This window comes from Hemitrygon akajei, chromosome 10 (genome assembly GCF_048418815.1).
Source record: "Hemitrygon akajei chromosome 10, sHemAka1.3, whole genome shotgun sequence".
NCBI classification, from domain to species: domain Eukaryota; kingdom Metazoa; phylum Chordata; class Chondrichthyes; order Myliobatiformes; family Dasyatidae; genus Hemitrygon; species Hemitrygon akajei.
Window position 1 is genome coordinate 23,024,394 of NC_133133.1, and position 13,453 is coordinate 23,037,846.

At 43.4% G+C, this 13,453-nt stretch overlaps 1 protein-coding gene across 4 annotated transcripts in view; it reads left to right on the forward strand.

Annotated features, from left to right (window-relative positions):
* Positions 1-2,451: 2,451 nt before the first annotated feature.
* The window catches only part of eda (ectodysplasin A), a 239,093-nt gene continuing 228,091 nt past the window's right edge, over positions 2,452-13,453 (forward strand). For all 4 annotated transcript variants that reach the window (XM_073057898.1, XM_073057899.1, XM_073057900.1 and 1 more), the window contains exon 1: positions 2,452-2,855. In XM_073057898.1, the coding sequence (XP_072913999.1) occupies positions 2,559-2,855 (297 nt within the window). In that variant the 5' untranslated portion in view covers positions 2,452-2,558. The remainder of the gene's footprint in view (positions 2,856-13,453) is intronic.

Here is a 13,453-nt window from a genome sequence, read left to right on the forward strand (position 1 = left end):
ATGTACTTCCTAAGAAGGTTGGCGTCATTTAATGTCTGTAGTGAGATGCTGAAGATGTTCTATAGGTCAGTTGTGGAGAGCGCCCTCTTCTTTGTGGTGGCGTGTTGGGGAGGAAGCATTAAGAAGAGGGACGCCTCACGTCTTAATAAGCTGGTAAGGAAGGCGGGCTCTGTCGTGGGCAAAGTACTGGAGAGTTTAACATCGGTAGCTGAGCGAAGGGCGCTGAGTCAATTATGGATAACTCTGAACATCCTCTACATAGCACCATCCAGAGACAGAGAAGCAGTTTCAGCGACAGGTTACTATCGATGCAATGCTCCTCAGACAGGATGAAGAGGTCAATACTCCCCAATGCCATTAGGCTTTACAATTCTACCGCCAGGACTTAAGAACTTTTTAAAAGCTATTATTAATGCTTTTGAGATAGTGATTTAGATGCATATCATATTTTTTTTACTGAGTTAAGTATTGTATGTAATTAGTTTTGCTACAACAAGTGTATGGGACATTGGAAAAAAGTTGGAATTTCCCCATGGGGATGAATAAAATATCTATCTATCTATCTTGTTAACAATTTTGGGCCCCTCATCTTGGAAAAGATGTGCTGGCATTGGAGAGGGTCCAGAAGGGGTTCACAAGGATGATTCCAGGAATGAAGGAACATTTGATGGCTCTAGATCTGTACTCGCTGGAGTTCAGAAGGATGAGGAGGGATCTCATTGAAACCTTTTGAATGTTGAAAGGCCTAGACAGAGTAGATGTGGAAAGGATATTTCCCATGGTGGGAGAGTCTAGGACAAGAGGGCACAGCCTCAGGATAGAGGGGCGCCATTTCAAAACAGATGTGGAGAAATTTCTTTAGCGAAAGGGTGGTGAATTTGTGGAATTTGTTGCCACGTGCAGCTGTGGAGGCCAAGTCGTTGGGTGTATTTAAGGCAGAAATTGATAGGTCCTTGATTGGACATGGCATCAAAGGTTATGGGGAAAAGGCCGGGAGCTGGGGTTGAGGAGGAGACAGGAAAAAAAGGATCAGCCATGATTGAATGGCGGAGCAGACTCGATGGGCCAGATGGCCTAATTCTGCTCCTATGTCTTATGGTCTTCAAATCTGAAGACTGCTGCTGAAATTAATATTAGCTATATACCATAACTCCAGAATACATCCTAATAGTTATATATACTTCAGTAATAAATTTACTTTTAAGTTTTAAGATTAGGATTAGTGTAAATGGCTGGTTGGTCAGTGTGGGATGGGTGACCAATGCCTCTATTCCTCAGAAGTATACAAAAGGACAGATGTCAATGTGGCCTGGCAGACTGGTTTTGTCTTCAAGTACTCTGAAGAGTACTGGGGCAGTGAAGGTGGTAGTGAATCTCATCATCCATATCAGGCTTCTCTGAGTTAAGGGAATAGTTCAGGTTGTTTCAGAGCTTCACTGTGAGCCTTAAATATTTGGAGACAGGTTAGTGCAGCAAGGAAGATTTATTAAAAGAACTTTGCAAAGGCTCAACCTTTCACATGCTTCTGTGGTTGAGGGAATGGTGTTTCAAAACTCAGCTTCAGAGTATGTGGCTAACACGCATCACACCTTCACAAGATGGATTTCAGGGGAAATCCGGGGATCTGAAATCAGGGGATTTCAGTTGTCCTCACCTTGTCCAGGACAACAAAGCCTCGCTGATACCAATGCCCAGACCGTTAACAACTGAATTTAAAGGTTATAAACAAGAGGAAATCTGCAGATGCTGCCTGTCCTGCTGAGTTCGTCCAGCATTTTGTGTGTGCTGCATGTTAAAAACCTTTTTTTTTTGCCTCAGCAATATTATCTTACCACAGCCCTAAAGAAGTTGCAGGAAAAATTAACCTACGGTGATTCCTGCAGCATGTTTCTCTTTATATTCAGAGACAATTGTAACTCAGCATGTGGGGAGTTTAGCTGCACGGTTTCCCCAGCATAGGACATGGTATGTTGGTTACAGGCTGGGTATCGAGTCACTTAACACTTTGACGCAGGACAAAGGCTCCGGAAGTCGCAAGAACGATCACATCATTGATGCGACCATGCATTTTCGTCCAATTCGCATCAGCTAATTGTGCATTTATAAACAAAAAAAGCTTCCCCCCCCCCACAAAAATTTCCTGTAAAGTTGCGCCGGTTTCATGCTATGGTTGACGTCGACGTGCAAGCATTTTATATCGAATAAAATATGCACATTGACCTTTACCTGCTTTTAAAGATCTTTGCCCTTATCCCTGCCGAACGAATTTGAAAATGATATTGTTATCCAAACTGATCCCAGAGTTATCACGATCTTATTTAATGGACGGAACAAATGACCAATAGGAAAACGGAGCCAGTCGTGAGGTGGGCTGTTGCTGGTTTGATCGACATGTGCTTTTAACCTCAGTCAGTCTCCTAGAATTGACCACTCACTTGTGAGTGACTTCAGCGCAGTAAGGTGCTGCTGTTGAGAACTAAACGGAGTTAAGAAAAAGTCAATTACATTTTGTGTTTTAGAATTTAAAAAAAAAACTTTTTGGTTTGTAAGTTCTAAAAATGCCAACGAAAAGTTTCGAGGGAAAAGTTTTAAACTGCGAGAAAGATCTTCCCACAACTTGCAGCTGCAGGAAGCAGTGCAATAACTGTGGTATCTTCCTGAGTTTCTTTGTGCTGTCGCTGTGCCTTCACCTGGTCACTCTAGTTTGCTACTTGGATCTCCGATCCGAGGTTAAACGGGAACTGAGGCTGCAGAGCAGGAGCGAGATTTCAGGCTCACCAACAGCAGATGGTACCCGTCCTGAGAACAAGCCTGAGTGGGAAACGCGATCAGCTGCTGCTGCCGCCGCTCCCGAGGTGAGTGGGGTCCCTTTCTCAATCTGCTGACGCCGTCACAGGAATGTGGCACTGTGTTCGCTGACTTGAGCTTTAGTGATGCGATTCGAACTCTTTTTGATGTGGGCTTTTATTCAGCCAAGTAATTTGTTAGCAGCATTCATACAATTAGATTGGAATTTCCATTATCAAAACAATTATCTACTGCACATGAAATCCCTTTAAAACGAGCTGTGAGGTTTACTTAATCATTTGGAATGTTACTGCAATTTTATTGAAACGTAGTGTTTATTGGAATAATAATCCTGCGTTCTGTTGGCGGAGGAAGGAAACTCGGATGGTAGTTTGCCTCCCAGGGGCCGGGATGTTTCGGATCGTGTCCAACGTCCCACCGTCCTGCGGTGGGAGGGAGAACAACCAGAAGTCGTGGTACATATTGGTACCAATGACATAGGTAGGAAAAGTGAAGAGGTCCTGAAAAAAAAGACTAGAGAGTTGAGAAGCAGGACCGCAAAGGTAGTAATCTCGGGATTAGTGCCTGTGCCACGCGACAGTGAGAATAGGAATAGGATGAGGAGGAGGATAAATGCGTGGCTGAGGGATTGGAGCAGGGTGCAGGGATTCAGATTTCTGGATCATTGGGACCTCTTTTGGGGCAGGCGTGACCTGTACAAAAAGGACGGGTTGCACTTGAATCTCAGGGGGACCAATATCCTGGCGGAGAGTTTAAACTAGGATGGCTGGGAGGTGGGTGATGCACCATCAATAACTCTCCGAGACGTGAAGCGAGATATTGGCTTTTATTGATTGGAAGAAAGAACAAGCAGTAATTGACCATCTTACTACATCCTGGAGACTGAGGGCAGGGCTCAGGCCTTAATCGCCTTTATACCGGGGTCTCTGGGAGGAGCCACAGGAGCAGTCAGCGGTGGAGGGGGGGGGGGGGGCGTGTCCAGACAGGTATATGTAGTTCACCACAGTGGGAACAGAACTGAAGGGACTTCAATTGGAGGCTTAAATTGGAAACAGATGTTCTCAGGGAAAAGTATGGAAGAAGTGACAAATATTCGGGGATATTTGTGTGGAGTTCTGTATAAGTACGTTGCAATGAGACGGAAGTTTCGGTAAGGTACGGGAACCGTGGTATAAAAAAGGCTGTAATAAATTTAGTCAAGAAGAAAAGAAAAGCTTACAAAAGGTTCAGAGAGCTAGGTAATATTAGAGATCTAGGAGATTATAAGGCTAATAGGAAGGAGCTTAAGAAGGAAATTAGGAGAGCCAGGAGGGGCCATGAGAAGGCTTTGGCGGGCAGGATTAAGGAAAACCCCAAGGCATTCTACAAGTATGTGAAGAGCAAGAAGATAAGACGTGAAAGAATAGGACCTATCAAGTGTGACAGTGGAAAAGTATGTATGGAACCGGAGGAAATAGCAGAAGTACTTAATGAATTATTTACTTCAGTATTCACTATGGAAATGGATCTTGGTGATTGTAGTGATGACTTTCAGCAGACTGAAAAGTTTGAGCATGTAGATATTAAGAAAGAGGATGCGTGGGAGCTTTTGGAAAGCATCAAGTTGGATAAGTCGCCGGGTCCGGATGAGATGTACCCCAGGCTACTGTGGGAGGTGAGGGAGGACATTGCTAAGCCTCTGGCAATGATCTTTGCATCATCGGGGACGGGAGAGGTTCTGGAGGATTGGAGGGTTATGAATGTTGTTCCTTTATTCTAGAAAGGGAGTAGAGATAGCCCAGGAAATTATAGATCAGTGAGTCTTACCTCAGTGGTTGGTAAGTTGATGGAGAAGATCCTGAGAGGTAGGATTTATGAACATTTGGAGAGGTATAATATGATTAGGAGAAGTCAGCATGGCTTTGTCAAGGGAAGGTTGTGCCTTACGAGCCTGATTGAATTTTTTGAGGATGTGACTAAAGACACAAGACTCAAGAGCAGTAGATGTAGTATATATGGATTTCAGCAAGGTATTTGATAAGGTGCTCCATGCAAGGCTTATTGAGAAAGTAAGGAGGCATGGGATCCAAGGGGAGCTTGCTTTGTGGATCCAGAATTGGCTTGCCCACAGAAGGCAAAGAGTGGTGTAGATGGGTCATATTCTGTTTGGAGGTCGGCCACCAGTGGTTTGCCTCAGGGATCTGTTCTGGGACCCTTACTCTTCGTGATTTTTATAAATGACCTGGATGAAGAAGTTGAGGGATGGGTTAGTAAGTTTGCTGATGACTCAAAGGTTGGAGGTGTTCTGGATAGTGTGGAGGGCTATCAGAGGTTACAGTGGGACATTGATAGGATGCAAATCTGGGCTGAGAAGTGGCAGATGGAGTTCAACCCAGGTAAGTGTGAAGTGGTTCATTTTGGTAGGTCAAACATGATGGCAGAATATAGTATTAATGGTAAGGCTCTTGGCAGTGTGGAGGATTAGAGGGATCTTGGGGTCTCAGTCCATATGACGGTCGAAGCAGCTGCACATGTTGATTCTGTGGTTAAGAAGGTGTATGGTGTACTGGTCTTCATCAATCGTGGAATTGAATTTAGGAGCCGAGAGGTAATGTTGCAGCTAAATGGGACCCTGGTCAGACCCCACTTGGAGTACTGTGCTCAGTTCTGGTCGCCTCACCACAGGAAGGATGTGGAAGCCATAGAGAGGGTGCAGAGGAGATTTACAAGGCTGTTGCCTGGATTGGGGAGCATGCCTTATGAGAATAGGTTGAATTAACTCAGCCTTTTCTCCTTGGAGTGACGGAGGATGAGAGGTGACCTGATAGAGGTGTATCAGATGATGAGAGGCATTGATCGTATGGATAGTCAGAGGCTTTTTCCTAGGGCTGAAATGGTTGCCACAAGAGGACACAGGTTTAAGGTGCTGGGGCGTAGGTAGAGAGGAGATGTCAGGGGTAAGTTTTTTACTCAGAGAGTAGTGAGTGTGTGGAATGGGCTGCTGGCAACGGTGGTGGAGGCAGATATGATAGGGTCTTTTAAGAGACTTTTGGATAGGTACATGGAGCTTAGAAAAATAGAGGGCTATGGGGAAGTCCAGTAATTTCTAAGGTAGGGACATGTTCGGCACAACTTTGTGGGCCTAAGGGCCTGTATTGTGCTGTAGGTTTTCTATGTTTCTATTTCTAAATCGTTTTCTAAGTGTTGCTTTAGTTCACCTTTTGAATGCTCCCATCCTCCAGCTCCAGAACCTGTCATCATCAGATATTCCTTCTCGCAGACAGGCACAATTTTTTTTCCCTCCACTCCATACAGTTGGCCCTTCTTATCCGCGAGGGATTGGTTCCAGGACCCCTCAAGGGCACCAAAAAACGCGGATGCTCAAGTTCCTTGTTCAATCTGTCTCAATACGGTGGACATTAGGACCCAGCGCCAGAGCTCTGAATCTGCAGTGTTTCTGTTCACGAAAATAAACACGATCACGATTGAAAATAAAGTGGAAATAATAAAGCAATCGGAAAGATAGTGAAACGCCATCGGTTATTGGAAAAGCGTTAAGCTACAGTCGGTCAACGATCGGAACAATTTTAAAGGATAAAGTGAGAACGGCCCTGCCCCAATGAAAGCTACAATTATTACTAAGCAATGCAGTGGTTTAATTATTGGGTTTTGGGTTTTTGATCCTCCACATCAACCAGGCACAGATGGAGAGCATGCTCGGAAGTGATCTGCCACTGGATCCAGGGATATTTAATATCCAGCTCAACATCCAGGGATATTCAATATTCAGGAGGAATAGACAGGAAAGAAAAGGAGGTGGGGTAGCGTTGCTGGTTAGAGAGGAGATTAATGCAATAGAAAGGAAGGACGTTAGCCTGGAGGATGTGGAATCGATATAGGTAGAGCTGCATAACACTAAGGGGCAGAAAACGCTGGTGGGAGTTGTGTACACGCCACCTAACAGTAGTAGTGAGGTTGGGGATGGCATTAAACAGGAAATTAGAAATGCGTGCAATAAAGGAACAGTAGTTATAATGGGTGATTTCAAACTACACATAGATTGGGTGAACCAAATTGGTAAGGGTGCTGAGGAAGAGGATTTATTGGAATGTATGCGGGATGGTTTTCTGAACCAACATGTCGAGGAACCAACTAGAGAGCAGGCCATTCTAGATTGGGTATTGAGCAATGAGAAAGGGTTAGTTAGCAATCTTGTCGTGCGAGACCCCTTGGGTAAGAGTGACCATAATATGGTGGAAGATGGAGTGTGACATAGTTAATTCAGAAACAAAGGTTTTGAACTTAAAGAAGGGTAACTTTGAAGGTATGAGATGTGAATTAGCTGAGATAAACTGGCAAATGATACTTAAAGGGTTGACAGTGTATATGCAATGGCAAGCATTTAAAGATCGCATGGATGAACTACAACAATTGTTCATCCCAGTTTGGCAAAAGAATAAACCAGGGAAGGTAGTGCACCTGTGGCTGACAAGGGAAATTAGGGATAGTATCAATTCCAAAGAAGAAACATACGAAGTACAAATTAGCCACAAAAAGCGGCACACCCGAGGACTGGGAGAAATTCAGAGTCCAGCAGAGGAGGACAAAGGGCATAATTAGGAAAGGGAAAAAAGATTGAGAGAAAGCTGGCAGGGAACATAAAAACTGACTGTAAAAGCTTTGAAAGATATGTGAAAAGCAAAAGATTGGTTAAGACAAATGTAGGTCCCTTACAGTCAGAAACAGGTGAATTGATCATGGGGAACACGGACATGGCAGACCAATTGAATAACTACTTTGGTTCTGTCTTCACTAAGGAGGACATAAATAATCTTCCGGAAATACTAGGGGACCGAGGGTCTAGTGAGATGGAGGAACTGAGGGAAATACATGTTGGTAGGGAAGTGGTGTTAGGTAAATTGAAGGGATTAAAGGCAGGTAAATCCCCAGGGCCAGATGGTCTGCATCCCAGAGTGCTTAAGGAAGTAGCCCAAGAAATAGTGGATGCATTAATGGTAATTTTTCAAAACTCTTTAGATTCTGGATTAGTTCCTGAGGAATGGAGGGTGGCTAATGTAACCCCACCTTTTAAAAAAGGAGGGAGAGAGAAACCTGGGAATTATAGACCAGTTAGCCTGATGTCGGTGGTGGGGAAAATGCTAGAGTCGGTTATCAAAGATGTGATAACAGCACATTTGGTAAGAGGTGAAATTATCGGACAAAGTCAGCATGGATTTATGAAAGGAAAATCATGTCTGACGAATCTTATAGAATTTTTTGAAGATGTAACTAGTAGAGTGGATGGGGAGAACCAATGGATGTGGTATATTTAGATTTTCAAAAGGCTTTTGACAAGGTCTCACACAGGAGATTAGTGTGGAAACTTAAAGCACACGGTATTGGGGGTATGGTATTGATGTGGATAGAGAATTGGTTGGCAGACAGGAAGCAAAGAGTGGGAGTAAACGGGACCTTTTCAGAATGGCAGGCAGTGACTAGTGGGGTACCGCAAGGCTCAGTGCTGGGACCCCAGTTGTTTACAATATATATTAATGATTTAGACGAGGGAATTAAATGCAGCATCTCCAAGTTTGCGGATGACACGAAGCTGGGCGGAGGATGCTAAGAGGATGCAGGGTGACTTGGATAGGTTAGGTGAGTGGTCGAATTCATGGCAGATGCAATTTAATATGGATAAATGTGAGGTTATCCACTTTGGTTGCAAGAACAGGAAAACAGATTATTATCTGAATGGTGGCCGATTAGAAAAAGGGCAGGTGCAACAAGACCTGGGTGTCATTGTACACCAGTCATTGAAGGTGGGCATGCAGGTAGAGCAGGCAGTGAAAAAGGCGAATGGTATGTTGGCATTCATAGCAAGAGGATTTGAGTACAGGAGCAGGGAGGTTCTACTGCAGTTGTACAAGGCCTTGGTGAGACCACACCTGGAGTATTGTGTGCAGTTTTGGTCCCCTAATCTGAGGAAAGGTATTCTTGCCATAGAGTGACTACCAAAGAAGGTTCACTAGATTGATTCCTGGGATGGCAGGACTTTCATATAAAGAAAGACTGGATTGACTAGGCTTATACTCGCTGGAATTTAGAAGATTGAGTGAGGATCTTATTGAAACGTATAAAATTCTAAAGGGATTGGACAGGCTAGATGCAGAACGATTGTTCCCGATGTTGGAGAAGTCCAGAATGAGGGGTCACAGTTTAAGGATAAAGGAGAAGCCTTTTAGGACCGAGATGAGGAGAAACTTCTTCACACAAAGAGTGGTGAATCTGTGGAATTCTCTGCCACAGGAAACAGTTGAGGCCAGTTCATTGGCTATATTTAAGAGGGAGTTAGATATGGCCCTTGTGGCTAATGGGATCGGGGGTATGAAGAGAAAGCAGGTACAGGGTTCTGAGTTGGATGATCAGCCTTGATACTGAATGGTGGTGAAGGCTCGAAGGGCCGAATGGCCTACTCCTGCACCTATTTTCTATGTTTCTATGGATCGAACTTGGGAACTTCCATTTCCGAGCCTGGCGCTGAAACATACATTCTTGAGTGTTTTATATGCATAGAAAGGTAAAATATATACTAGATACTAAGACAAACGTTTGACTAACTGATGCTAAATAATACCAGATGTACCTGTTCCAACTTGCTTAGTAAGAGAACTTCTGCTTTTTTTCTCTCGATCCTGATCCATGATAACCTACGCACATCCTCCCGTATACTTTAAATGATCCCTAGATTACTTATAATACCTAATACAATGTAAATGCTGTGTAAAATAGTTGTTATACTGCGTTGTTTAAGGAATAATGACAAGAAAAAAAAGTCTGTACATGCTCGAACAACGAGTGCTGGAAGAGCACTTCCAGGTTTTCTCGATTCGCGGTTGGTTGAATTCGCGCATGCTGAACTTGCGGATAAGGAGGGCCAACTGTACTTCATTTGCGTAACCAGCCACAAGTCGGGTTGTTTCTTTTTACTTTTGCCAGTCAGTTTTTCTGAAAAAGTGGCTCAGTTTCCATGGAGAAATGCCAATATGGAAGGACTTTGGAAGGAGTGGAGAGGAAAGGACCTTGTAACTCCTCCAGACGTGGTATCCATGTCTGTGGGTGCAAACTCACCTGATGTCAATGTAGGCGGCATTCAAAGAAATGGAGGAGGGTTTGCACGAGGGCTGGGCTGGTTGTTCTCTCAGAGCTCCAGTAAACCAGGCTAAATCTTCACCACTGTGGCGTTTGTACCTTCTCCCATGTGCCTGCATCAGTTTCCTATGTGTTCCAATCTTGTTTATTCCCCCCCCCCCCCCCCATCCCAAAGAGGTAAAGAGGTGCAGGTTGCTAGGAAGTTGACCGTTGTGAAATAGCCCTGAGTTAGCATGGTAGAATCCGGGGGGGGGGGGGGGGGGCGGGGGAATCAACGGAGGATAAAAGGAGATTGGTTAGACTTAATACAAATAGATGCTCTGAAGGTCACATGAATTTGGTGGGCCAAGGGGCTGTTTCTATGCTGTTTAAGTTCCTTTGCAGAGATGCTAGGAAACTACACAATTGATATTGTTGTTCCTTCCCCCCCCCCCCTTTTTTTTAAAGAAGATAAGCAGGGATAAGCTTAGTAACCACAGACCAGTGAGTTTATCAATGGTATGAAAATTATTGGAGAAAATACTGAAACCAGAGTAAATCTGCAGGTGCTGGAAATCCAAGCAACACACACAAAATGTTGGAGGAACTCAGCAGGGCAGGCAACAACTATGGGAAAAGAGTACAGTCGACATTTTGGTCTGAAACGTTAATGGCCTGTTCTCATTTTCCAGAAATGCTGCTTGACCTGCTGAGTTCCTCCAGCATTTTGTGTGTGTTGAAGGATTTATGTACATTTGGAAAGGCAGGGGCTGATGAGGGTGGTCAGGGGCAGTCCTGCCTCATTAATTTGACTGGGTTTTTTTTGAGGAGATAACAAAGATTGATGAAAGCAGGATAATAGACATTGTCTGCGTGAACTTTAGAAAAGCATTTGATAAGCCTTTTTGGTTGGTTGATTCAGAACATTAAGTGGACGTCAGGCTAACTGGCTCAGTTTGGATCCAAAAGTGGCTTGGTGATGGGTAAGGATGAAACATGCTTTTTTTGATTTGAATCTTGTGACTCATGGTTTACTACAGTGATCAGTGTTTAGACACCAGCTGTTTGTAATTTATATGAATGCCTTGAACGTAAATGCAGTGGGTATGATTAAGTATGCAGTTGACACGGGTGTTGGTAGAGTTGTGAATAGTGTGGAAGGTTGTCTAAGGATAATGATATAGTTCAGACGGAAAGTTGGGCAGAGTTTAATCCTGGCAAGTGTGAGGTAATGGAATTTGGGAAGTAAAATGGGAATGGAAGACGTTAAAGAACAGAGATCTTTGGGTTCAAGTCCTATGTTCCCTCCATGTTTTCCTACATAGGTCAGAGCACAGAATATAAAAGTTTGGAGTTTATTTGGATCTTGGGGAAATACATGTTAGATCACACGTGGAATGTGTGTTTTGGGGGGGGAGGGGTGGTTGTTCTGCTTGCTACACTATAGGAAGGATGTGAACCCTGAGCGGGTGCAGAGAATATTGCCCAGAGTGGAGGACTGTAGTTATAAGGAGAGATGGGATATACAGTCGGCCCTCCTTATCCGCGAGAGATTGGTTCCAGGACCCCTCGCGGATACCAAAAAAATGTGGATGCTCAAGTCCCTTATTCAACCTGTCATAATGCGGTGGATCCTAGGACCCAGCAGAACCCCAGACCTTATTTAACCTGTCTCTGTGCAGTGGACATTAGGACCCGGCTGTGGAGCTCTGAATCCGCAGTGTTTCTGTTCACGAAAATAATCACGATTGAAAATAAAGTGGAAATAATAAAGCAATCAGAAAGATGTGAAACACCATTAGTCATTGGAAAAGTGTCAGGCTACAGTCAGTCAACAATCAGAACAATTTTAAAGGATAAAGTGAGAATGGCCCTGGCCTGATGAAAGCTACAATTATTACTAAGCAACACAGTGGTTTAATTATTGGGTTTGGGGGTTTTGGGTTTTTGATCCTCCACATCAACCAGGCACGGATGGAGAGCGCGCTCGGGAGCGATCAGTCACTGGATCGAACTTGGGAACTTCTGTTCCTGAGCTCAGTGCTGAAACATACATTCTTAAGCATTTTATATACATAGAAAGGTAAAATATATACTATATACTAAGACAAACTTTTGACTAACTGACGCTAAATAATACCGGATGTACCTATTCCAACTTAGTAAGAGAACTACCAATTTTTTTTTAATCCCAATCCACGATAACCGCACATCCTCCCGTATACTTTAAATCATCTCTAGATTACTTATAATACCTAATACAATGTAAATGCTGTGTAAAATATTTGTTATACTGCATTGTTTAGGGAATAATGACAAGAAAAAAAAGTCTGCACATGATCGAACAACAAGTGCTGGAAGAGCACTTCCGGGTTTTCTTGGTTTGCGATTGGTTGAATTTGCGCATGCGGAACTCGCGGATAAGGAAGCCCTACTGTACGGCCTTTGTTTTCCCTTGAAGAAGCAGGGGAGGGCATTGACTTGATAGTATATCAGCTTAAAAGAGGCACAGATAAGTTAGATGGTCAGAAACTTTATTCTCATAGTAGTGGAATAGATTTAAGGGGAGAGGGAGGAGCATTAAATGGGATTGGAGGAGAGCACTTTTTTTTCCTACCTGAATGGCTGATATTGGGAACTTGCTGCCAGAGGAATTGAAGATATCAGATATGGTCACTGCATTCAAAAGTCATCTAGACAAGCACTTACATGGACAAAGCAAAGCAGGATATGAATACAGAGTTAATGCAGGCAATTGAGACGGTCTGTATAGACTTGGTGAGCATAAGGGGCAACGCTCTGACTATATGGCCCTATGACCAAGAGGATCAGCAGAAATCTGGGATACAGCAAGATTTGGCTGTTTTGAGAAAGAAGGTGGGAGGGGAAGAAGCATCATGGAACTTTTTACTGAATTACTCAAGAGAAGAAAACACTGATATATGAGCTTGCCAGAGAAATGAACAGAAAGGGAGCTCTACACTGTACCTCAAGGCTTCATTGTGCTTCTCTGTTTCCTTGTACTACCATTCAAAGAAACCACATCCGAATGCTGAAGCTGCCAGGAACTGGGTTAGTGACCATTCCAGCTGTAGCAAATATTACAGTAGAAAGGAAATGTAAAATTCCATTGCTGGTTTGCTCTTAATTCTCTGCAGAGTCTTCTTTCCCTGTACACTTTATTTTTCTTCCTCAAATATGTGTAAAATACTAAAGTGTCCTATGTTAAATATGTTTAGTTTTTGAAACAAAAATAATGTTCAGAGTTGCAAAGATTTTTAATTACTAAAAAATGATGCCCTAACATATACTTTGTTTTACCAATTTTTTTTCATGCTGCTTATTTTGGAGATATTTTCAAGTTTTCAGAGTTGCTAATTGCAGGAATGCACATCTGAGAGCATGTACCCAGTGTTAATCCCACTAATGTGCAGGGATGAGATCTGTGTGATGTACCGACAATAACTTGCTATTTCTGAGGTCACTTGGCACAACCACAAGTTGACAGATTGTAGCAGATCAATGCAATCACAGGCAT